The sequence below is a fragment of the Biomphalaria glabrata genome, chromosome 1, assembly GCF_947242115.1.
Source record: "Biomphalaria glabrata chromosome 1, xgBioGlab47.1, whole genome shotgun sequence".
Taxonomy (NCBI): Eukaryota; Metazoa; Mollusca; class Gastropoda; family Planorbidae; genus Biomphalaria; species Biomphalaria glabrata.
Window position 1 is genome coordinate 54,618,122 of NC_074711.1, and position 27,143 is coordinate 54,645,264.

A 27,143-nucleotide genomic window follows, 5' to 3' on the forward strand; every position below is an offset into this window, starting at 1 on the left:
GTTCCAATGCAAGCACTAAGGCATACCAGGGTTTTAATACACGTACTAAGGCATACCAGGGTTCCAATACAAGCACTAAGGCATACCAGGGTTGCAACGCAAGCATCACACGGTTAGTTTCAACTTGAAACACAATTCAGTAGACAGATATAGCACAATGCGCATGATCACCCGGAGGACACTGTGTAAGAAAGACTTTCACACGACGTAACGTTGCATATGTTTTATGTGACAAAGCTTAAGAGGATTGCGCGAGACTCAGAACTTGGCAGAATGCTGCCCAATGCAACACTGCTGATAACATAACAACTATTAGCCTACGTGAAGTATTCCGCCTCAAGAAATATAAATGAAGGACGTAGACACTTAGTAGACAGTAGACACTTAGTAGAGACTTAGTAGACACTTAGTAGACAGTAGACACTTAGTAGAGACTTAGTAGAGACTTAGTAGAGACTTAGTATTTCGTAAAGAGAACACGAGATAATATTAAAACTACCTAAAACTCGCCTAAATAAATAGTATGAATAGGTACGGCAGTACAAAGCAGGTTCCACAATAAGTAGACTACTTGCTACTAAAACAAAGTTTCTTCTTTGTAGTATTTCTAAATTGGCTTTTAATATTTGGGATACTTATTATTTTATAATATATGTAAAGTTTTTAAATTTCATAAACAACTTTATTTGAAAAAAAAGGATATTTTATATTCTGTACAGGAATGTTCTAAAAAATAATGAAATATGTGCTTTATACTATCGAAATATTTACGTAATGTATCCAGAGGTGGAATCATTTGTGAATATCACTTGAAGTGGAAAATGAATCGAAGTTATTTCACCCCAGATGATTGCCTGTAGAGATGGTCAGTTGATTGAAAACAGACTGTCAAATTACAGGTCAAAGTTCAGATGTTTGGATGTGGGTATCTGAGTAACAATAACAAGCTCTTCTTGGTGGCGAGTTCAATAGAGGGAAAGTTTAAATAGCGGGACATAATCCAGTTAGGAAAGTAAACAACGGTCATCAAAGACTTTGTTTCAGATTTATACAAAGAAATGTTGAGTTTTGTCAAATGTTTTACAACTCTCACGGACACATTTGGTGGTACGACATTACAGATGGAACTTGAAAGAGAAGAGAATTTCTAGATTTCATATTGTATAAGTGTTTTTTTTTGTTAACATGACCATTCATTGGGACAAACAAGAAACGTTGAGTGACATGAAGTGGTTCCCAAACGTTTGCTCTACGTTACCCTCTTTAGCACGTGTAACCGTTCATAGTGCACACACACACCGCACCGAATTCAACATCAGTTTAGACATATGTAACAATAACTGTGTTGAAATGTGAATGAATCAATACACGCAGCTGTACTATTTAAAGATACATAGAGATATTTCTCTTCTTTACTATACAAGACTCGGTCTGTAGAGATATTGTTCTTCTTAACTATGCTAGACGCAGGCCTGTAGAGATCTATTTCTTCTTTACTATGCTAGACGCAGGCCAGTAGAGCTCTATTTCTTCTTTACTATAGAAGACGCGATCTTTATACAATATAAGATAATAAGATATAGCTTTTAGTTGTTATAACCTCGACTATTATAATTTGTAAATCACTGAGATATCTTGGTCTGCTGGTTAAGTTCATCTTTTCTTCAAGGGCAAATGAAATTTTTTGAAATGACATTTTGCCAGGTTATATATATATATATATATCCTCCTTCGTGGTCGAAGATTAGCACATTTCTCATTTCTCATGGACTCGAAGATGGCTGTAAAGTCCAATCCTCGCTTTAAAAAGCCGGCCGCATATGTGGCATGGGTGGGTTAGGTCAGTTGTAAGTAGGCCTGCTTCTTCTCTCAGCTTTTTGTTGGTTCGGTGCTCTTTCGCCCTGGTTACTCTTCTTGCTTCAAATCTTGAGACTCCGAGACACACAGCTTCACGCCACTTGTACCGAGATGTCAGGTCTTTGAAAAATTACTACTACTATTACTTACTATAACCTCTGTTTCTTTGTCTAACGGTTAACGAGGGTTTCATGTGGCCAACAGAAGGACCAAACGCCTTTACTTTCCTTAGCTAATGTCATGTTTCCATTAGACTTAGAGGCGACCTAAAAATCCTCAAATGCAAAATCCGAGATTCTTACTAGGAGGCCCCGGTTCGAGAGTCAAGCGCTATACCACTTATCCTCCACGATCTATAAATATAGTCAAGTATTATAGTCAAGTATTATAGTCAAGTATTATAGTCAAGTATTATAGTCAAGTATTATAGTCAAGTATTATAGTCAAGTATTATAGTCAAGTATTATAGTCAAGTATTATGGTCAAGTATTATGGTCAAGTATTATAGATCGTGGAGGATAAGTGGTATAGCGCTTGACTCTCGAACCGTTGCCTCCGAGTAAGAATCTCGGATTTTGAATTTGAGGATTTTTTGAGACTCCGAGACTCACAGCTTCAGACACTTGTACCGAGATGTCAGGTCTTTGAAAATACTATAACCTCTGTTTCTATTTCTAACGGTTAACGGTTAACTATAATCCAACCCAGTGTGTAGGAATAAATCCAGATTAATATCTACCCTTCATATTTTAGAACAGTACACTTGATCTATAAAGAGATTGAATTCCTGGAGGCGGCTAGTTTGTAATGTACACTTGACGTTTGATATTTCTTTACCTTTAATCCTGCTGCCCATACTCTCGGTAGTGACCTGAACCATAGAGCCGGGATCACGACACTTTGTCATCGGCTGCGCAGCACGTTCCTGATCAGACGTAATGCATTGATTCACCGCCATTGATCTCAGGCCAGCTCCTTGCTTCAGCTGATCTACTTTGTCACAAAGACTCCAGCGATTGCCATGGGAGCTAACTCTCACAAATATGATTATCTCCAGCAGAGTAACGGCCACCAGCGGGTAGATGACTTGGACATTCATGCTGAAACAAAAATATATTTAAAAATACGTCAATGGACTCGTCACTCGGTAATAGTACACTCAGGGCCCGCTCTAAACATGTAGCTTCAAGGCAAATATTTGTTGTTTTTTTTGTTACATGAATTCTCAGCAAGTTTAAGATGTAAAAGATAGTAATTTTTATCTCAGAACGACCATAATGTTCAAGGCAATAAATAAATAAGGTAAAGTTGGCCATTGGGGTTGAGTTATACTCACAGTCAGTAGAATAACAAGTAGGGTTTGCACTTTTTGAAATCGACCGGAGCTGGATATGGCCGGATAGTAAAATAAGATATCGGACCGGAGACGCATACCGTACTTACATATAGAGTAAACTAGCCTGACATTACCCGCGGCCTGCGGGTCTAAGTTTGTGTTTACTAATCTAGTGAATTGGATTTAGATGTATGTCAAACTTAGCTAATGATCCTTTCAAGTTTTTTTCTCTTTCGCTACGAAAATAAAATTAGTTTTGCGAAAATGGGTTTACCCGAAGCCGATACATTCATTTCTATTAAAAACGAAAAGAGCGATAGCTTTGATAAATGAATGGGATTATAAGGTAAACAATTAAACGAAATAATGTTTAGTACGCGATTCATGAATGAATATAGATCTAGGCCTATCTCAATTCGGCCTAGCAGCTTTTGTAAACGAATGTAGTCTCTTAAAAATAATGCTTTAGAAAACCAAATTTGAATGTTAATTTCATCAAAATATGAAATGAATGGACTATAATTAGTATGTTCATGTGTTAAAGTATAAAACTATCTGTGCGAAGAGAAGTTTTATCATCTTAAAGTTGAATTAGAGTTTTAGATCTAGGGATGGAAAGATGTGTAGCATTACGGTATTGTCTAATAAAAGAATGTTCGTCAGGAAATCTGTAGTCACAGATATAAGGAAATAATTTATGTAAAAAATGGTTTTGAAGCACAAATTTGAAGGTTAATTTTGTTATATAATGAAATCAATGGACCTTCCTTTGTATTTTCATGTGTCACAGTAACGCGAGCACGCTACTCTGCCTCATCGTGGCGCTCGCGTGGAAACGACCATTAGAGGAAGTGGTTAGGTTAAATGGGTAGCAACACAAGACTCCCGTGGGGATGCCCACGGGTAGACGAGAGTCCACCCATTGCATGGGCGGGGTTGCAAAAGAGTCCCCATAAACCTGTCACACATCCATGCGCTGTTCCTCAAGGGACAGTTACACAAATAGCGAGTCCCCCACGGTTAGCTTGGTATAACGAAGGAAAATGGCGGAGGCTCCCGGTGTCCTCGGCCTTCGGCCATGTGCAGCCAAGCATGCGTCGGGGGCCAAAGGCATTGGAAACAGCAATGCTTTACATAGGCATTGACTCGGGTCTCTCTTACACAGAACTGTGTTCCCAAAGGTTGTTTTTTTTTAATGTTTGGCGTCCAAACAGGTTTTTTTCAAACTTTGAGCTCGAAGAGCCTTCGGCTCAGCTCATAAGACGATCAAACGGTGTCAAAGTAAAAAACTATCTGCGCAAAGTGTATTTCTTAAAATTAGATCTAGATCTAAATCCTTTCGCTCTTTTCTCATATCAATATTGTAAACATGGCCAAGATCCATAAACACTATAGCTTTAATAGAGTCGGACAACTTTATTTTTTTTAGGGTCTTGTTTTAGGGCTACAATACATACACTACGGTTTAAGTTAGTACCCAAGGAACATTCATTTTTCAAGATTGGTCAAGCGATTTTGATTTCTATTAGTCACATACATACATACATACATACATACATACATACATACATACATACATACGCCTTACTTTATACTTTATAGTATAGATAGCTATATTCTGAACATTTTGCAATACTTCTAAATAGCATACCTATGTTATAGTTTTTAAAACGTTTTATTACCTTACTCTTTTAAATTTTATCACGTATTAATGAATTAAAATTGATAAGCATTTATTAACAGATAAACTAATCTCAGAAACTTCTTTTTAGATGTAGAATGTACAGATGTGTAATGTACTATTGTAAAGCTCTCAAAGGTAATAAGGAATCTGGGTGGTATAGAGGGTAGATGTTTGTGTTCATGTATTTCAGACCATCAACTGGTCATCAGGCTCGTGTTAAAAAACCGATTCTGGTAATTGCATCTAGAGCCTGCTACTGTAGGCGAATAAGTACATATCGTAAGTAATAACAAAAAATTACTTGACACTTCTAAAATATTAAAATATGGTTAACAAACCCTAACACTGACCCTAGCAAACACTAACCCTAACAAACCCTAAGCCTAAAAAACCTAACCATAACCCTAACCATAACCTTAAAAAACCATAATCCTGACCCTAACAAACCCTAACCTTAACAAGCCCTAACCCTGACCCTAACAAACCCTAACCCTAACAAACCCTAACCCTGACCCTAACAAACCCTAACCCTAACCCTAACAAATCCTAACCCTAACAAACCCTAACCCTAACCACTAACAAACCCTAACCCTAACAAACCCTAACCCTAACAAACCCTAACCCTGACCCTAACAAACCCTAACCCTAACCCTAACAAATCCTAACCCTAACAAACCCTAACCCTCAACGCAGGAGTAAGATTCGAAGTTAACACGTTAAGAAAAATAATTCCACAGTAATGTCAATCAGGGGCGGACTGGGGGATCAATATCGGCCCGGGCATTTCTATACAATGTGGCACACAAATTGTACGCCACATTATGGGCATCCAATCATTTCTGTTCTCATTATGTTGAAGTTTATTAATGTATCGAAAGTATTTTGTATATGAATAATTTATTAGATGATTTTGAAACTAACTAATAAACACTATTACTAAATGAAAAAAGTATAACATTTGGAATGGTGAATCTCTTATTATGCGAAATTCTAGTTACCATATACATTAACATATACATGCATTTGACATTCACATTCAAGGAATTCAAAGCTAGCACTACCGTATAAACTGAAGCGATTCGCTGTCAAAACCATCTATAATAAAGGTACAAAAGAAATAAAAATACAAAGATTGACACGATTCGCTCTCAAAATCATCCATAATAAAGGTACAAAAGAAATAAAATTTGAAAGAAAAGCTAGAAGATCTTAGTCAAACAATGGACCTGCCTTTCTCTTGATTTCTGCTAAGGATAGCTTCTAATGGGAAAGAGTGAAGAAATTGTATTACTCTAACCGTAATAGCACCACAGAGACATCTTTTAAAAGACATGATGATAAAAATAGTATAAAAAAAGATTAAATAAGTAAACACAATATATTACAATTTTTAGTTATTTATTTATTAAAAATAAGCATTAAAAAGTTTATGTAATTACTAAAAATCCGTTACTGATATTCGAACTCTGCTATAGAAAGCCAATGCTCTACGCAAATGTCACACGACAAACAAGGTCAACGATATTCAAGGTTATTTATATACGTACTTTAAATTAAATTTCTTTCAGAAAGATAAATCTACAATTTTCCAATTCAGTATTTTGTAGACATTGTTTCAAAATGTTGAACTTTATATGAATGAAAACATTTTATATGTTTTAAAACAATATTAGTACAAAGAAAAAAAGGGTATATTTAATGCTAACACTATATTTGCCTTAAAAATTCAGAATTTAGTAATATTTATATAAATGAAAGATAGATGAGTTCTTTTCCAATAGTTATCTACCTTTGAAGGAATGACCTTTAGGTTTTTTATTTTCGTAGTACAACGTTATAGAGAACTCTAGAGGTGTTTTAATAAGAAAGCTTTGCATTTAATTTGATAATAAATCTTTTTTTTTTAGTGAATTGTCCAAATGGCATATAATTACTACAATGTTTTTTAAACTAATCATTATCAAAATCTTTAAAGAAAAAAACACACGTTTCTTTCATTTATTGTAACAAAATTTACCTTTTGAGGATGTAGTACACTTTTATTGTAATCCAATATTACTTTTTAATACTTTATTTATATCTGTCTCTGGCATTTTACATTTCGGGAGACGATCTTTTCCCATTGCAACTTCTTGTATGACTAAAGAGGCCAATCCTTGATACACAGCTGCGATCGCATGATGGGCATATATAATCACTGTGACAAGTCAAAAACTCGCTGTCAGAGTCACTCAAATTTATCACAGCATTAATTATTATTTTTCATTATTTATTTATTTTATTTTAATTATTTCCCCGTCCTACCCCCAAATTCTTCACCCGCGTCACCTTTTCCGCTCCAGGCTAGACTTAGTTGACCACATTGGAGATAGCTAGGCCGCGTCTTTCGACTTATCTTCCCTTAACCGGGGCAAAGGGAGACACATTCTCTTTGATCGTACCGGCCGGATGTCTGACGGGCGCAGTGGACACCACCTTGTGTGGAATGCAAGTCACTCCTCCCCCCCCCTTTCTCCTATGCCTCTCTTTGATCTAGGAGACCACGAGGACAAACACGCCCATTGACCTCCCAATGTGCGAATCCCATCTCTTGTCGGACTTCACCCACGTGTAAGATAATTCTAAGCCTAGGACATTTCCGGTTTCCGCCCACATTCTCCAGGCCTGTATATAAGGTAAATTAAATCAGGCCAGACTCTCTTTCATTTCTCATTCGAGCTGAGCTATCGAGTCTGGACTGCTTCATTTATTCTCACTCCTAGAGGAATACCTGGTGGTAAGCCGAACTTAATCACAAGTTCCATCTTAATTACTCTGTGTATATTTCCATTGGATTTTATCATGTGTATTTTGCCTAGTTCATTTATATTTAATTAGTGCATTGTGTATTTCTCACTGACGTAAGTAGAAAACATAAACATTTCCTATGTATTTATTTATGTATTGCATTAATCTATTAATGCTACGTTGCTCAATTGATCGTTGATGCAACCATGTATATATTTGTACATCTTATTCTATTTCCTTTATCTCGGTTGACCACCTTGATAATTTTACTAGCGCACTAATACTGCGTCTAGAAAAGAGTTATGAATTATCTCCCCTTTACTCATTTTACTCTAATGAGAGTTGCGCCGCTTGAACGGACACCCTCTCCATTCAAGCGCGCTCCATTGTTCTCGACCCACGGTCATATGTAAACAAACCGTCTTGGTCGCTGACCACCGCCCAATTCACCCCCCCCCCTCTCTTTCTCTATCCACCTGTGTTATTTATTTGAGATTATTATTTCTCCTTCTATGTACACTTTATATTATTACTTTCCCTTTTATGTACATTTTTATATTGCTACTATCAGCCATCTATTATTCCAAATCCCATTTGTCATCATCTCCCCTTTTGTGCTCAAAAGCAATTTTACCAATCTGACGAATGCACCTCAGTCGAGGGCATCGATAAGATGCATGAGAGACATGTCCTAACTTGTCTTTATTTATCTGCAGCCTCCCTCAGGTGTCTGCCTATTCACCTGCCTATTTATTCATTGGATCAACGATCTATTTACCTGCATCTGTGCTTAGTGCTATTCAGCACTGCACTTGCCTACTGAGATCTACTCAACTCTACCACTTGGCGCTATCGGCATTGCCCGCCTATTCGACAGCCCACCTGTCAAGCTATTAGGTGCGACGTCCCTATAGATTCAGATCTGTGTGAGACGTCATAGCTACGCCAACCCTCTGCAACTCACTGGACATATCCTGTCAACTACGCTGCCCACGGCAGATCAGCTCTGCCCGCAGTAACCTTGTGCCCACGGTAGCCGGCACCCGCCCTACTGTGCCCACTACAGATATCAGAACTTTGGACTGAAACTCCACAAGAACTGAATCACCGGCGTCCCTCTATCCGCTAGAGCGCCACCTCCAGCTGCAGAACCCCAAGCCGAAACACAGCCAGCTGCGACATCAACAGGACAACCAGCTAAGTCAGAGGACAAAGTGACATACTCTCTTATTTAATGCACGAGTGATGATTAAATCTAGTATTCACTAGAGATAGATGCAAACCCTCCCCCTTTTTATTCTTATATGTATATTTATGTAAATAAATATTCTTTTATTTTAACTTTTGTATCTATCTTTCATTGCTTGTCTCGTTGCGTGTCTGCTCCCGATTCATATGCTGATAGGTTGGTGTGTGATAGCTTTAAAAATAATCATCCCCTAGACAATAAACGCGCCAAACACACATCACATTTCCCCACCTGTCACAATCACCAGGCGCCGTTGCATTTTCACCCTTCTTTCTGCTTCTGTTGTGTATGACATCTGCAATCTGTGACCCTTCCATTATGCTCTATCTCCATGTGGATCTGTCCAGCGCCACCTCTTCCCAGTTGCCAGTGTCGATTTTGAAGAGCTTCATGTCGCGTTTGCATACATCCGTATAACGTAAAAGTGGGCGACCAGCGGCTCTCCTGCCTTCTATTAGATCGCCATACAGAATGTCCTGTGGAAGTCGACCTACTGGCATTCTACGAACGTGGCCAAGCCAGCCAAGGCGTCGGCTGCTGATAACAGAGCGGATGTCCTGGCACCCTGCTCTTTGTAGCACTTCCTCATTGGTTATCTTATCTTGCGACCTTATTTTAAAGATCCGCCTTAGGCATCGGAGGTGGAAGACATTCAGCTTTTTTTTCCTGCCATGAGTAGGTTGACCATGTTTCACTTCCGTACAGCAAGGTGCTCAACACACAGGTCCAGTAGACTAGGGCTTTAGTACTGCTAGTCAGCAATATGTTGTCCCAAATTCTTTTCTGCAACTGTGACATGGTGGCCATTGCCTTGGCTATCCTGTTGTTTATGTCTTTATCCAGTAGAGTGTTGTTGGATATGATGGAGCCAAGCTAACAAAAGTGATCAACAATTTCTAGTGGTTGGCCATTTATATATATATAAAATGTCTTATGTGTAGCATTGTTCACAACATAAAATTTGTTTGCATGGCCTAACATGTGAACAAATTTGAAACGAAGTTCTTTAAATTCTTAAATTTATATCATAAATATAAAAGACTGCAGCATTTGAAGCATAATCCTCTCTCTGCAGTTCGGAAGGCAGCTTGCACATTATATTTTACATTTTGGGACTCTTAGGGCACCCCTGAGTCCACCCAACTCTAACGGGCTACGGGCACATGACTTAAGTTGGGGGAAAGCAAAGTGGCTGGTCGTTGTGCTGCTCGTTAACCATTGGCTATAGAAACAGATGACCTTCACATCATCTGCACTATAGATCGCAAGGTCTGAAAGGGGAATTTTACCTTACTCACAAGGTCAAATACTGCTTTGACTGTCTGCATCTTAGAGCTGACTACACACACAGTATAACATTAAGTTCCAATTGTTTGACGGTCATTGAATACACTTACGTTCTGTAAAAACGAATGCTGTAAAGATTATCTCCTTATTTGAGCAAACTCTATGTATTACGATCGAAGTCTATATCCTTGTCGTCTTATGACGTTGAGTTCATTCATAACTACTGTCATCATAATGTATGTGAATCTCTGGTGCTTGCGAGAAAACATTCATACTACATTTTATTCCACAGGATTCCAGCGATAGTTGCTTTTTATCTGACTTATTTTCTGCTCCTTCTTTTCGATTCCTTTGCATTTTGCTTCCAATCAACACATTTCTACACTGTTCAAGATAATAATTGTGATTTATGAAGGATATCGTAGCGGGACCATCTCGAGATCACGTGACAACTCCTCCCAACCAATAAGAATTGTATGTGACTGGACATGTCATCTATAGGACTTGGAACTTTATTGGTCTCTTTATAGATTCATCCGAATATATCCACACTAACGTCGATCTCTAAGAGAAATAATGGCCTTAAGTATCTTGTTAATCGTTTAGAGCAAATAAGAAATTGGCGTCTACTAGAAGCATTGTATTCGGACGAATGTTTTTTACGACAATGCTTTAGATTCAGACTTTTAAAGTGTAAAAGATGTTTTTTTTTAAATCACGCCGCTCAAATATCTACTTTTAAAGAGAATATAATAAAATCTTAAAACACTTTGATGGCATTCATGCGGCCCTTCGGTGGCCCTACTGCCCAACTGGTTACAAGCCCACTAGGTATTAGCCCTAATGCCCATATAGCCAGTCCGGCCCCGATGTCAATATGCTGTTTTAGCAAGTTGCGCTAATCCATTTTAGCTTAAAAATGGTCAATGTCTATCTATAAATACAGTCTTATAGACTAAACAAATATGGAGTAGGAAGTGTTTAGCTCTCCCTTTAAAGATAGCCCTGGTCAGTGTCTTTTATGCTAATAGGCTATACTCAAATCTGAGCGTTGTACTTTTGTACTTTGTAAATCGAAATTAGTTACTGGCTTACTGGGCTATGACGTATGGTAATATACTCGTAGAGTGGTTAGTGTAGCAAAAGGTCACTCGTTTAGGTGTTCTTTAGTCCAGCCTCCTAATTGAGATTTGTCTCCAATTAAGCAAACTGAGTAGCTGTGTAGAGGTGTGGCTTGAAGTCCAGCCCTCCAGTCGCGATTTTTTTCCATGTAAACAAATTCAGTTCCATCATAAAGTGTGAAATCTAGACTCTAGACAGTGTAAACATTACGTTCATCCTATCTGACTCAATGTGGTCATCTGTCTATCTATGAGCTCAATGTTCATCCTCTCTGACTCAATGTGGTCATCTGTCTATCTATGAGCTCAATGTTCATCCTATCTGACTCAATGTGGTAATATTTCTATCTATAAGCTCAATGTTCATCCTCTCTGACTCAATGTGGTCATCTGTCTATCTATGAGCTCAATGTTCATCCTATATGACTCAATGTGGTAATATGTCTATCTATGAGCTCAATGTTCATCCTATCTGACTCAATGTGGTCATCTGTCTATCAATGAGCTCAATGTTCATCCTATCTGACTCAATGTGGTCACCTGTCTATCTATGAGCTCAACGTTCATCCTATCTGACTCAATGTGGTCATCTGTCTATCTATGAGCTCAACGTTCATCCTATCTGACTCAATGTGGTCATCTGTCTATCTATGAGCTCAATGTTCATCCTATCTGACTCAATGTAGTCATCTGTCTATCTATGAGCTCAACGTTCATCCTCTCTGACTCAATGTGGTCATCTGTCTATCTATGAGCTCAACGTTCATCCTCTCTGACTCAATGTGGTCATCTGTCTATCTATGAGCTCAACGTTCATCCTCTCTGACTCAATGTGGTCATCTGTCTATCTATGAGCTCAATGTTCATCCTCTCTGACTCAATGTGGTCATCTGTCTATCTATGAGCTCAACGTTTATCCTATCTGACTCAATGTGGTCATCTGTCTATCTATGAGCTCAACGTTCATCCTATCTGACTCAATGTGGTCATCTGTCTATCTATGAGCTCAACGTTCATCCTATCTGACTCAATGTGGTCATCTGTCTATCTATGAGCTCAACGTTCATCCTATCTGACTCAATGTGGTCATCTGTCAATCTATGAGCTCAACGTTCATCCTATCTGACTCAATGTGGTCATCTGTCTATCTATGAGCTCAATGTTCATCCTATCTGACTCAATGTGGTCATCTGTCTATCTATGAGCTCAATGTTCATCCTCTCTGACTCAATGTGGTCATCTGTCTATCTATGAGCTCAACGTTTATCCTATCTGACTCAATGTGGTCATCTGTCTATCTATGAGCTCAACGTTCATCCTATCTGACTCAATGTGGTCATCTGTCTATCTATGAGCTCAACGTTTATCTTATCTGACTCAATGTGGTCATCTGTCTATCTATGAGCTCAATGTTCATCATATCTGACTCAATGTGGTCATCTGTCTATCTATGAGCTCAATGTTCATCCTATCTGACTCAATGTGGTCATCTGTCTATCTATGAGCTCAATGTTCATCCTCTCTGACTCAATGTGGTCTATCTATGAGCTCAATGTTCATCCTATCTGACTCAATGTGGTCATCTGTCTATCTATGAGCTCAACGTTCATCCTATCTGACTCAATGTGGTCATCTGTCTATCTATGAGCTCAATGTTCATCCTATCTGACTCAATGTGGTCATCTGTCTATCTATGAGCTCAACGTTCATCCTATCTGACGCAATGTGGTCATCTGTCTATCTATGAGCTCAATGTTCATCCTATCTGACTCAATGTGGTCATCTGTCTATCTATGAGCTTAATGTTCATCCTATCTGACTCAATGTGGTCATCTGTCTATCTATGAGCTCAATGTTTATCCTCTCTGACTTAATGTGGTCATCTGTCTATCTATGAGCTTAATGTTCATCCTATCTGACTCAATGTGGTCATCTGTCTATCTATGAGCTCAATGTTCATCCTCTCTGACTCAATGTGGTCATCTGTCTATCTATGAGCTCAACGTTCATCCTATCTGACTCAATGTGGTCATCTGTCTATCTATGAGCTCAACGTTCATCCTCTCTGACTCAATGTGGTCATCTGTCTATCTATGAGCTCAACGTTCATCCTCTCTGACTCAATGTGGTCATCTGTCTATCTATGAGCTCAATGTTCATCCTATCTGACTCAATGTGGTCATCTGTCTATCTATGAGCTCAATGTTCATCCTATCTGACTCAATGTGGTAATATTTCTATCTATAAGCTCAATGTTCATCCTCTCTGACTCAATGTGGTCATCTGTCTATCTATGAGCTCAATGTTCATCCTATATGACTCAATGTGGTAATATGTCTATCTATGAGCTCAATGTTCATCCTATCTGACTCAATGTGGTCATCTGTCTATCAATGAGCTCAATGTTCATCCTATCTGACTCAATGTGGTCACCTGTCTATCTATGAGCTCAACGTTCATCCTATCTGACTCAATGTGGTCATCTGTCTATCTATGAGCTCAACGTTCATCCTATCTGACTCAATGTGGTCATCTGTCTATCTATGAGCTCAATGTTCATCCTATCTGACTCAATGTAGTCATCTGTCTATCTATGAGCTCAACGTTCATCCTCTCTGACTCAATGTGGTCATCTGTCTATCTATGAGCTCAACGTTCATCCTCTCTGACTCAATGTGGTCATCTGTCTATCTATGAGCTCAACGTTCATCCTCTCTGACTCAATGTGGTCATCTGTCTATCTATGAGCTCAATGTTCATCCTCTCTGACTCAATGTGGTCATCTGTCTATCTATGAGCTCAACGTTTATCCTATCTGACTCAATGTGGTCATCTGTCTATCTATGAGCTCAACGTTCATCCTATCTGACTCAATGTGGTCATCTGTCTATCTATGAGCTCAACGTTCATCCTATCTGACTCAATATGGTCATCTGTCTATCTATGAGCTCAACGTTCATCCTCTCTGACTCAATGTGGTCATCTGTCTATCTATGAGCTCAACGTTCATCCTATCTGACTCAATGTGGTCATCTGTCTATCTATGAGCTCAATGTTCATCCTATCTGACTCAATGTGGTCATCTGTCTATCTATGAGCTCAATGTTCATCCTCTCTGACTCAATGTTTTCAACTGTCTATCTATGAGCTCAACGTTCATCCTATCTGACTCAATGTGGTCATCTGTCTATCTATGAGCTCAACGTTTATCTTATCTGACTCAATGTGGTCATCTGTCTATCTATGAGCTCAATGTTCATCATATCTGACTCAATGTGGTCATCTGTCTATCTATGAGCTCAATGTTCATCCTATCTGACTCAATGTGGTCATCTGTCTATCTATAAGCTCAATGTTCATCCTCTCTGACTCAATGTGGTCTATCTATGAGCTCAATGTTCATCCTATCTGACTCAATGTGGTCATCTGTCTATCTATGAGCTCAACGTTCATCCTATCTGACTCAATGTGGTCATCTGTCTATCTATGAGCTCAACGTTCATCCTATCTGACTCAATGTGGTCATCTGTCTATCTATGAGCTCAACGTTCATCCTATCTGACGCAATGTGGTCATCTGTCTATCTATGAGCTCAATGTTCATCCTATCTGACTCAATGTGGTCATCTGTCTATCTATGAGCTTAATGTTCATCCTATCTGACTCAATGTGGTCATCTGTCTATCTATGAGCTCAATGTTTATCCTCTCTGACTTAATGTGGTCATCTGTCTATCTATGAGCTTAATGTTCATCCTATCTGACTCAATGTGGTCATCTGTCTATCTATGAGCTCAATGTTCATCCTCTCTGACTCAATGTGGTTATCTGTCTATCTATGAGCTCAACGTTCATCCTATCTGACTCAATGTGGTCATCTGTCTATCTATGAGCTCAATGTTCATCCTATCTGACTCAATGTGGTCATCTGTCTATCTATGAGCTCAATGTTCATCCTCTCTGACTCAATGTGGTCATCTGTCTATCTATGAGCTCAACGTTCATCCTATCTGACTCAATGTGGTCATCTGTCTATCTATGAGCTCAATGTTCATCCTATCTGACTCAATGTGGTCATCTGTCTATCTATGAGCTCAATGTTCATCCTATCTGACTCAATGTGGTCATCTGTCTATCTATGAGCTCAATGTTCATCCTCTCTGACTCAATGTGGTCATCTGTCTATCTATGAGCTCAATGTTCATCCTATCTGACTCAATGTGGTCATCTGTCTATCTATGAGCTCAATGTTCATCCTATCTGACTCAATGTGGTCATCTGTCTATCTATGAGCTCAACGTTCATCCTATCTGACTCAAAGTGGTCATCTGTCTATCTATGAGCTCAATGTTCATCCTATCTGACTCAATGTGGTCTATCTATGAGCTCAATGTTCATCCTATCTGACTCAATGTGGTCATCTGTCTATCTATGAGCTCAATGTGATGAACTAAACAAATAAAGGGGGTGGGAGTTATTCATCTTTACCTCTGGACAGCTAGACAGACGTCTGGTCAGCGTGACGTAGCTAAGGAATATAACCTGTTAACTAACCCACTAAAAGGTCGGGATAAACAAATTTTAAAAAATGTGCCAGCCATCGCTGCTATGTGTTTGATGTGCATTTCTAATGATCCATTTCATTTCTATTTGTCTTTGTCCTGAAAGATGTTTGGTGCCATATTCATAGATTTGAACAACATTTCTTTTTAAATATAAACGTTGATACATTCCGTAACAGACATTAATGGAACCACATTTACTTTATACATATAAATAGAAACGTAGGTACTTCGATCAACTTTTTTACTATCCAGCCAACTATCCTGCAGTGATACTCGGCCGGAGCAAAAAATGGCCGGAGCAAAAAATGGCCGGATTTCGGCCAGAACCTGAGCCGGAGCTACTATCTAGTGCACCCAGTGAGCCATGCGTTCAAGAATATGATGGTGGCCACCTTTCACGTAGGTTAAATGTGAGTAAAAGAAAAATGAGTCTTCCGGTAAATAAAATAATGAAAAAACAACACACAAATCATTAAAAAAACTTAAGCGAAGTGTAATTGTATCGATTAGTTTGGATCAGTCATGTACATAAATTTGTAATATATCTAGACCAATAACAATAAATCTATGCGATTAGAAATTTGTTTTTAAATATTGTTTTTATTTAGCATTATTTCATGCTTTAAGCTTTCTCATTACGCTCTGATCCTATCACTTGTCTCACTACGCTCTGATCCTATCACTTGTCTCACTACGCTCTGATCCTATCACTTGTCTCACTACGCTCTGATCCTATCACTTGTCTCACTACGCTCTGATCCTATCACTTGTCTCACTACGCTCTGATCCTATCACTTGTCTCACTACGCTCTGATCCTATCACTTGTCTCACTACGCTCTGATCCTATCACTTGTCTCACTACGCTCTGATCCTATCACTTGTCTCACTACGCTCTGATCCTATCACTTGTCTCACTACGCTCTGATCCTATCACTTGTCTCACTACGCTCTGATCCTATCACTTGTCTCACTACGCTCTGATCCTATCACTTGTCTCACTACGCTCTGATCCTATCACTTGTCTCACTACGCTCTGATCCTATCACTTGTCTCACTACGCTCTGATCCTATCACTTGTCTCACTACGCTCTGATCCTATCACTTGTCTCACTACGCTCTGATCCTATCACTTGTCTCACTACGCTCTGATCCTATCACTTGTCTCACTACGCTCTGATCCTATCACTTGTCTCACTACGCTCTGATCCTATCACTTGTCTCACTACGCTCTGATCCTATCACTTGTCTCACTACGCTCTGATCCTATCACTTGTCTCACTACGCTCTGATCCTATCACTTGTCTCACTACGCTCTGATCCTATCACTTGTCTCACTACGCTCTGATCCTATCACTTGTCTCACTACGCTCTGATCCTATCACTTGTCTCACTACGCTCTGATCCTATCACTTGTCTCACTACGCTCTGATCCTATCACTTGTCTCACTACGCTCTGATCCTATCACTTGTCTCACTACGCTCTGATCCTATCACTTGTCTCACTACGCTCTGATCCTATCACTTGTCTCACTACGCTCTGATCCTATCACTTGTCTCACTACGCTCTGATCCTATCACTTGTCTCACTACGCTCTGATCCTATCACTTGTCTCACTACGCTCTGATCCTATCACTTGTCTCACTACGCTCTGATCCTATCACTTGTCTCACTACGCTCTGATCCTATCACTTGTCTCACTACGCTCTGATCCTATCACTTGTCTCACTACGCTCTGATCCTATCACTTGTCTCACTACGCTCTGATCCTATCACTTGTCTCACTACGCTCTGATCCTATCACTTGTCTCACTACGCTCTGATCCTATCACTTGTCTCACTACGCTCTGATCCTATCACTTGTCTCACTACGCTCTGATCCTATCACTTGTCTCACTACGCTCTGATCCTATCACTTGTCTCACTACGCTCTGATCCTATCACTTGTCTCACTACGCTCTGATCCTATCACTTGTCTCACTACGCTCTGATCCTATCACTTGTCTCACTACGCTCTGATCCTATCACTTGTCTCACTACGCTCTGATCCTATCACTTGTCTCACTACGCTCTGATCCTATCACTTGTCTCACTACGCTCTGATCCTATCACTTGTCTCACTACGCTCTGATCCTATCACTTGTCTCACTACGCTCTGATCCTATCACTTACCTGAATCAGTTGGGGAAAGGAAGGGGAGGGGGACAAAGAGGGAGATATCTGGGGGGGGGGGAATGTTACCGTATTCGGTTTTTGAAAGCATTCGCAAAAAAAAGGGGGGGGGGGAGTGAACAAACTGAATTCGAGCTTATGGTTCACGCCTCCTCAAGCAGAAAAAAACAACTGACCACCCTGCTAGTGAGTTGCCTATGACTACAGAAGATTGTGCGGCGACCTATAGAGTGGACTAATTCAGCTTACGCAAACACTTCAGTCAAGTAAAATATATTTCTCAAAAACAAAAACAAAAATATTACTGATAGTTAATAAACTAATTGATTTATTTCTTTGATTGATCCTTGGGTTTTCAAGTAATAGAAATAATTGTGCAAACTTTTATCTTGATCCGAGATGGGGTGTCGGAGAAATAACGTGTACAAACTTTTTACAAGACAGACAGAGTGAGTTGCTATAAGTTTAGAAAAAAGAAAAAAAATATATAAATGTACTTTTTTCAGTCTTGACATCCAAAAACTTATCTGTTTCTATGACAGTTAACGAGGTGGGGGGGGGGTGTCATGTGGCCAGTACAACGATCAACATATGTCAGGTACCTATTAGAGTTGGGTTGACTGAGGCGTCCTAAAAATCCCGAAAATTCAAAACCCTGGTTTTCACCTGTATTTAAACTTTCGACTAGGAAGCCAAGCACTTTACCACACCGCCTCAATATCAATACATTGACAAAAAAGGTATTTCAATCCACGTACTACCATTGACTAGTGCACCGACACTCAATTCAGTAACGGCTAATAATAATCGTATAAGTTTCATACATATAAATTCCTACAGTCAAAATAAAAAAATTTTTTGGTGTTTTTCTTCTTTCAAGGCTCTTGGGGTGCCCTAATTGAGCCCCTGCGTGCGATGGTTGCTACGCTACTGTTCACGCTTTGCGTCATACACATTCAAAAAATTTCTGTGTGGACTACGGAGGCTGCTTGCAAGTAAATATTAAGCTGCATTCAAGAGCCCATCTAGCCGCTGATAAACGTGAAATGCCTTTCTCGCGTTTTCATTGAAATAATCTCAATGTATGCAGAGCCGGATTATAACGTCAGTTCTGACAGTGAGGCCGCACTGAGCCTCTCATTTAATAAAAAATAGGGGGAAGCTCCACAAACGAAACAATGTTAAGACTTCTAAAAATAAAGATACTAAATCACTGGCGGATCCAGAACTTTGGAGTGGGGGGGGCGATTTTTTTCCAAACCCTAACCCTAACGCCCAGTAAACCCTAACCCTATGCATAAACGTGCGTACAGCATATATATATATTCGATATATGAGAATAAAATAAGACTGTTTCTCAATCTTCTGCAAAAAAAAACACAGAAAAAACAGTCTTGTTGAGGCCTGGGAAAGCGTTGTAAGTTTCCTCAGCCAAAAGCGTTTTCTTGCATTTTTCACGGCTGAAACGCATTCTGCTGACATCTACAGCTCATTATTTATTAGTGGGGTTCGGTTCGCCCCGACTCCAAAAGCGTTTTCTTGCATTCTTCACTGCAGAAACGCATTCTCCTGACATCTACAGCTTATACAGCTTATTATTCATCAGTGAGGTTCGGGGCGAAGCCTCAACGCTAAAAGCGTTTATTGGCATTCTTCACTGCAGTAACGCATTCTCTTGACCTACTGCTCATTATTCATTCTATTATAAAGGACCTTTTGAATAATGTGGAAAAATATTCTAATATGAATTTATAGTCCCTTAATACATTGCAAATATAACCGATTTGTTCTTTGAAAAGATAAGATACCCAACATATTTAGATTAAGGCTTTGAGGATCGCCGCCGAAAAAAAAATATTCGTTTAATAATATTCAATAAAATGTAAGCATAAATTGTGAGTTATAGTCCTAAGTTTATTTAACTAGAAAAATATGATTTCTGCTAATGATTGCATTTTGCATTAAAGAATAGAGGTTGGGCGACTCGATATAACAATTTACTTTATAGCATATATAAATTATATTAGTGACAGATTTTTTTAATTTTGTAATTTCTTACTATAATACAAAAAGAAAAAGTATTGGTTTGTCCGATGGGGGCAAGGTGATTGCATGTATCGCACTTCCACCTGTTTATATTATATAGATATTCGACTAATTTTGTTCACATACTATGATTTCTCCATAAAAGTAGGACCCCCCCCCACACTCAAAGGGTTTAGATGGAAAGGGCAGTAGAGGTATTCGCTCCTCCCCTTCCAATCGGCCAAAGATGAACGACATAATATAAAGACCGGTTAAAATACCAATAACAAGTTTTAATCATATAGATATTTAATTGATTCTGATAGCAAGCTGTGATTTCTGCAACTAAATAGGACCACCCCCCCCACTCGAAAGTTTATGGTGGGGGGGGCGGATTGATGCCATCGCCCCCTCCCGACCCTACCAAATCGGCCAAAATACTAGAGGGGGGGGGCGAAATAATCTAAATAATAATAATAATAATCTCGGCCGAGTGGGGGGGGGGGGTGATCGCCCCTACTGCCCCCCCCCCCTGGATCCGCCAGTGTACTAAATTAATGGCAATGTCTTCGATTCCGAAAAAGAAGGAAAAGTGCAGAAACATGGACATACCATTAACAAGTATAACCACAAAGCTACATTTTAGCTGTAGGCAATTATTCTTCCTATCCGATACAACAAAAAGCTAGCTATTTATAGTTTTTCGACTGTTAATGAAAGTCTTTAATAAAGAAAATATAAACGGTCACCATTTGTGGGACCAATGTCAAACTCTGGAACACCATTGTTAGGCCAATACTACTTGAATAAACAGAGACCCTGAGAACCACCGTCAACGGCATGAAATCAAATCAAGGTATTCAATACCTGCATCAGAAAGATCAGCTGGCCAAACAATATCACTAAAGAGGAAATGTGGCATTGAACAGACCAGCAGCCCATTGAAGGAAATATCATCAGAGAGTTTTAAGCATCCGTCATGACAAGACAAGCCCTCATCTGGAACCCTCAAGGAAAGAGGAAGACGGAACGACCCAGAAATACATGACGCCAAGATTTGGAAGCAGATGCCAAGCAGATGGGCGATACTACGAACAATGGAAGAGACTAGCCTAGAACTGAGACGTCTGAAAGATGCTGGTTGTTGACCTAGGCCCCAAACACAACCAAAGGCAGAGATTTCTGATGGTTTTGCATCATTCTGAGTATTAACGAAGGTGAAACTAAAATCGACTGATCTGTGATCTATATATATAGCTCCTCCGTCGTGGTCGAAAATGAGCACATTTCTCATATATTCAATGAACTCGAAGATGAATGTCAAGTCCAATCACCTCTTTAAAAAGCCGACCGAATACGTGGCGTGGGTAAGTGATCTGTGACAATACAGATGAGTCGAACAGCTTAATCGGCACCCAAAAGTAACATAGATTAAACACGCTAAATACCTAGGTGTTATAATTAATGAAAAACTGTCACTGAATCTTCATATTGATGAAACTATAAAAAAAATATATAAAAAAAGCATTTGGGTTTATTACATACCAGCGAGTTTTCATAACACATTGTCAATGTTTTTTGCTTTAAAAAAAGTTTAAATTATTCTATTTGAATGTTAGCTTTAACGTTTTTCTTAATTAACATTAACATATCAATAGATTAACATATGTTGATAAAATAAACTTAAATCTAAAAGGCGTATTACCTAGTTTGTTTATCAAATCATGAACGTTTATGCGCGCAGAATCTAAGAACACTAGATACCCTCCGATTTCAGCAAGAGTAAGAATTTAAAAATAGAAAATGGAATTCCCGAACTCAATTTCTAACGTTAAACTAGAAGCAAGCTAACTATAATTTGTCTATATTTAGTTAGCCAGTTTCAATTTTGAAGTTGTTGTTTTTTTGTTTTGTTTCAGTGCACATTTGGTTTCTTCTTTCCCCCTTTATGCCCAGCGCCCCCTTACCACCCCTATTGTTCCCAGCGCCCCCTACCGCCCCTTTGGCTCCCAGCGCCCCACAAAATCTTGAAAACGTCCCCCAGGGGGCGATAGCGCCCCCGTTAAAGACCATTGGACTAGAGTAACACCTTTAGTAAAATCACTAAATTTAGAAAGCCTTCAGGAGAGAAGACTCAAAAGTAAAGTAGCAATTATACATAAAACACTGAACCATAATCTTCAAATAAAAAAACAAAATCTAACAAAATACTCAGAAAGACACAAGGATAAAGGCACATTCCTCGTTCCATATGCTAGGACAAATTTGTACAAATACTCCTTCTTCCCTAGTGCTATTAGAGCATGGAATGGTTTGCCTGAGCCAGCCAGGAAAACCAGTGACTTGCAGAATTTAAGTCATTGGTTAACATGCATGACTACATGCGGACTACATTAATAATAAGTAATTTTCCCCCATTTCATACGGTAATTATAACAGCACATAAGATAAACATGTTAATGGCTCCGCGTCCAGAGTGTACAATACGGTTGGGCAGTCAACATTATCGAAGTATTGTAAGTAGATCACGATCATTGACAACGTTCATTGGTCTATACCCGTTACACTGGCCAATAGAGGAGCTTATGTGAGTTCAGAGGACGTTACAGTGGCCAATAGAGGAGCTTATGTGAGTTCACAGGACGTTACAGTGGCCAATAGAGGAGCTTATGTGAGTTCAGAGGAAGTTACAGTGGCCAATAGAGGAGCTTATGTGAGTTCACAGGACGTTACAGTGGCCAATAGAGGAGCTTATGTGAGTTCACAGGACGTTACAGTGGCCAATAGAGGAGCTTATGTGAGTTCAGAAGACTTTACAGTGGTCAATAGAGGAGAATATGTGAGTTCAGAGGACGTTACAGTGGCCAATAGAGGAGCTTATGTGAGTTCAGAGGACGTTACAGTGGTCAATAGAGGAGAATATGTGAGTTCAGAGGACGTTACAGTGGCCAATAGAGGAGCTTATGTGAGTTCAGAGGACGTTATAGTGGCCAATGGAGGAGCATATGTGAGTTCAGAGGACGGAAACGTTTTTAATTTACATGACCACAAAAAAAAAAAAAACAAAAAAAAAAACGAAGATCTCCAATTTTTGACCAACACATTCGTTAGAAATTGTTGAAAGTTTACGATCATTGGATGTCCACTTGAATGTCCATTCTTTCTTGTAGCAGATACGTTCTCCTCCATCCAAAAGTTGCTTAAAGCTCTCACCTCACGAACGAAGACTTTATACTCAGAATTATTTTGAAAGTCAGTCAGTCAGAAAACAGTTCTGCAACACTCTCTTGAGAATAACACAGGTGATTGTTTTGAAGTTCGTGTATTGTAGGCCAGCTGAACGTATACTCCAAGATAAACCAATAGTACAAAGCATGAACTCATTCATTCTATACTGGCGATAATTATTCCCCCCCCCCCCCGTATACATATTTACTAATGGCAATTCAGTCTTTCGGGAAGGGGTTCGGCAGAATTGGGGGGAGGCGATCGCACCTACCCCACCTGTATCCTTCAGTGCCTTCAGTAAGCTTCGGGCAGTAGGGGCTGGCTACCTACCTAGGAGATGGAAAACTCTGAATTCAAACCTCTGTTCGCTTGCAGCAATGCCCAATCATGGGAAAGGCTTCGAGTGTCAACCCTGGGGAAAAATCAGGAGGTCGACCCTAAGGCAGTTTGCAGAACCCAGTGCTACACCCTGGCAGAACTTGCGACTCCGCTGACCCCAAACTGTATCGGCACTGACGTTCTTTTCTTTGAATATATCATTTGCGTGGAGAGGGCGGGAGAATTGGTGTGTGGGCGACATCGTTCCGACCACAGGTAATGCCCAGGCATTCATCTCATTTCCAAGAGATGATACATATTTGCGTCACGACTGAAGGAGGCCATAGCAATTGTAGTGGTAAACGCAGAAGACATATTAATCAGTTCATCATTTTAAAAAGTGTAAAATTGAAATTTTAAGAACATAAGCTCCATGTAGATCAACAAGAACACTGTCTCGGGGAGAGTAGCTTTACTAAAATTAGTAATGTTATAAAAATGGTTACTGTCTATTTCAATTAACTTAGTTGAAATCCTTTTTTAACCTAATATGGTTTATCTTCGAGTTTGAAGTGCTGTATTTCATTTGGCTAAACTAATATGCACTTTAGAAGTGATGATTTATAAATGAATGTAGTGTAATTTACTATCTTATCGGCGTTGATAATGAGATGTAAAGCATGACAATGTCCTAATAGTGATAATGTATAATTTTTAAAAAAGCAACAATAACCATAATTTGTAGTTATGGGGTGTGTATGCATGCTTATATTGCTTGGTGAATCCTGATGTGACTTTTAAGTACTGACCCAGCGGAGTGGATACAAGAGATTAACACTGGATCAAAGGGGTAAAGTTGTCTGAGTTTTATTCAAGATTTGTGTGACAGTTATACGCCCAAAGGATTAGTTGGGCTGGAGGTACAACCCATTGGTATATTTCAGGCCTCATAGTGGCCCTCCCGTGAAAATGTCCGTTAAGGAAGACAGGTTAACTGGGATAGAACACTTTAGGCTTTCACATCACGTTTCAGACGACAAGCACTTTACGTGGAAAGGGTGAAAGAAGTCCCAGGCAAAGTAAGAAATAGCAAAATTGTTTCTTTTTTTGCCTGAAAACGTCAGGCAATATGTACTTTGTTTTTTTACGGAGTTTGAAAAATTAAAAAAAAAATATTCTTAATTTTATTAATGAGCATAAGGTAAATCCTTCAAGTTGATGTATAATTATAATAATAATAATAATACTCGCTCGTTTCTAACTTAGTAATCGTAGTAATAATAAAAAACAATAATAATAATAAGACTTTTAATATCACATTAATTAATAATAATTAATAATAATAATAATAATAATAGTAATAATAAAAATAATAGCAACAAAAGAAATAATTTTTAATAGAAATAATAATAATAATGATAATAATAATAATACATTAAAATAGTGATAATAATAAATGGGAATAAAATCCTTTGACTTGACGACAACATTTCTGTTTTATTGTAATGTAGGTCTTCAGACTTCTCAGCTCCCAATTCTCACACACACACACGATCAGATAGTTTATCATTTCGTACCTAAACACATTTCGATCTAACAGAAACCTAAGAGACACATTAAGACTTTACCTTACTGCAGTGTTGAAATCTCAGTGGACAGTTGAAGTCGTCATGAGGTTAACCTGGCTGTCGTAGGGCTGATTCTTCATTACAGAGCTGACCGGCAGCTTCCTGTCAGGAACCAACGTTTAGTTTTCAACTTCATCAAGGAAGAAGCGAGAGTGAGAGACGGTAAGAAAGTGGGAAGAACACTGCCGGAATAAATATTATTATGGGATGTAGGAGCACTCACTTTTCAGCGAAAACCAGAGTCTTATTTGCAAGAGTCGGGGGCTTACAGATCGATGGCGTATGGAGTGAGGGAGGAGGGGAGGGGTATCTCGCCATGAGCATTTGGTACCAGAGGACATTAGGGAATAGGTAGAGACGGAGTAAACAAAAGAAGGAAGGGAGGGGTGGGGAGATGAACAAACATGCAATGATAGAAGGACATATTGGGAAGAAACAAGGACAAAAAAGGAGAGAGAGAGAGAAAGAGATTTGGAAAGATCCAAAAGGAAAGACGAGAGATACAAAAAATGAAATAAATTAAAAAAAAAACTGCTAAAAATAGACATTTAGGAGAAAAAAAAACGAAAAAAAAAATCAAAAGTTCTGGGGATAGAATACAGGACAAGTAGGACAAGAAAAACGTGAAATAAAGCGTACAAATAAATAGGACAAGAAACTAAAGGACAAGTAACACGAGTAACAATAACGACATAAAAGACTTTGATCCCGAATGTTAAAAGCAAGAAAGAAACACACACTACATTAACAAATGGTGGAAACAGGACAAATAAAAACAGGGAGCATATGGATGATGACATTTTACGGGAAAAAATGAAAAGAAACAGAAAGATTGGCAAGCAACGGGAAGAATGACAAGAAACGGGAAGAATGGCAAGAAACGGGAAGAAAGACAAAAAACGGGAAGAATGACGAGAAACGGAGGAGAATGACAAGAAACGGGAAGAATGACAAGAAACGTGAAGGATGACAAAAAACGGGGAGAATGACGAGAAACGGGGAGAAAGACAAAAAACGGGAAGAAAGACAAAAAACGGGGAGAATAACTAGAAACGGGGAGAATGAAGAGCAACGGGAAGAAAGACAAAAAACGGGGAGAAAGACAAAAAACGGGGAGAATGACGAGAAACGGGGAGAATGACGAGCAATGGGAAGAAAGACAAAAAACGGGAAGAAAGACAAAAAACGGGGAGAATGACTAGAAACGGGGAGAATGACGAGCAACGGGAAGAAAGACAAAAAACGGGGAGAAAGACAAAAAACGGGGAGAATGACGAGCAATGGGAAGAAAGACAAAAAACGGGGAGAAAGACAAAAAACGGAAAGAATGACGAGAAACAGGGAGAATGACAAGAAACGGGAAGGATGACAATAAACGGGAAGAATGACGAGAAACGGGGAGAATGACAAGAAACGGGGAGAATGACAAGAAACGGGAAGGATGACAATAAACGGGAAGAATGACGAGAAACGGGAAGAATGACGAGAAACGGGAAGGATGACAATAAACGGGAAGAATGACGAGAAACGGGAAGAATGACAAGAAACGGGAAGGATGACAATAAACGGGAAGAATGACGAGAAACGGGAAGGATGACAATAAACGGGAAGAATGACGAGAAACGGGAAGAATGACAAGAAACGGGAAGGATGACAATAAACGGGAAGAATGACAAGAAACGGGAAGGATGACAATAAACGGGAAGAATGACGAGAAACGGGAAGAATGACAAGAAACGGGAAGGATGACAAGAAACGGGAAGGGTGACAAGAAAAGTAAAGTGACAAAGTGCAGCAAAATAAGAAGAAACACAATGAAGAAGATAAAGCTTAAGAAAACAGCACCATTTTGTCAACACAGACACAAAGAAACACAAAGAGATATATTT

The 27,143-nt window shown here is 39.1% G+C and overlaps 1 protein-coding gene across 1 annotated transcript in view; it reads right to left on the reverse strand.

Annotated features, from left to right (window-relative positions):
* Window positions 1-25,500, reverse strand: part of LOC106073055 (uncharacterized) — a 77,351-nt gene extending 51,851 nt beyond the window's left edge. The window contains exons 1-2 of the mRNA XM_056044336.1: window positions 25,255-25,500; window positions 2,695-2,957 (exon numbers count right to left, since the gene is read on the reverse strand). Coding sequence (XP_055900311.1) covers window positions 2,695-2,956 — 262 coding nt within the window. The 5' untranslated portion in view covers window position 2,957; window positions 25,255-25,500. The remainder of the gene's footprint in view (window positions 1-2,694; window positions 2,958-25,254) is intronic.
* Window positions 25,501-27,143: the final 1,643 nt, after the last annotated feature.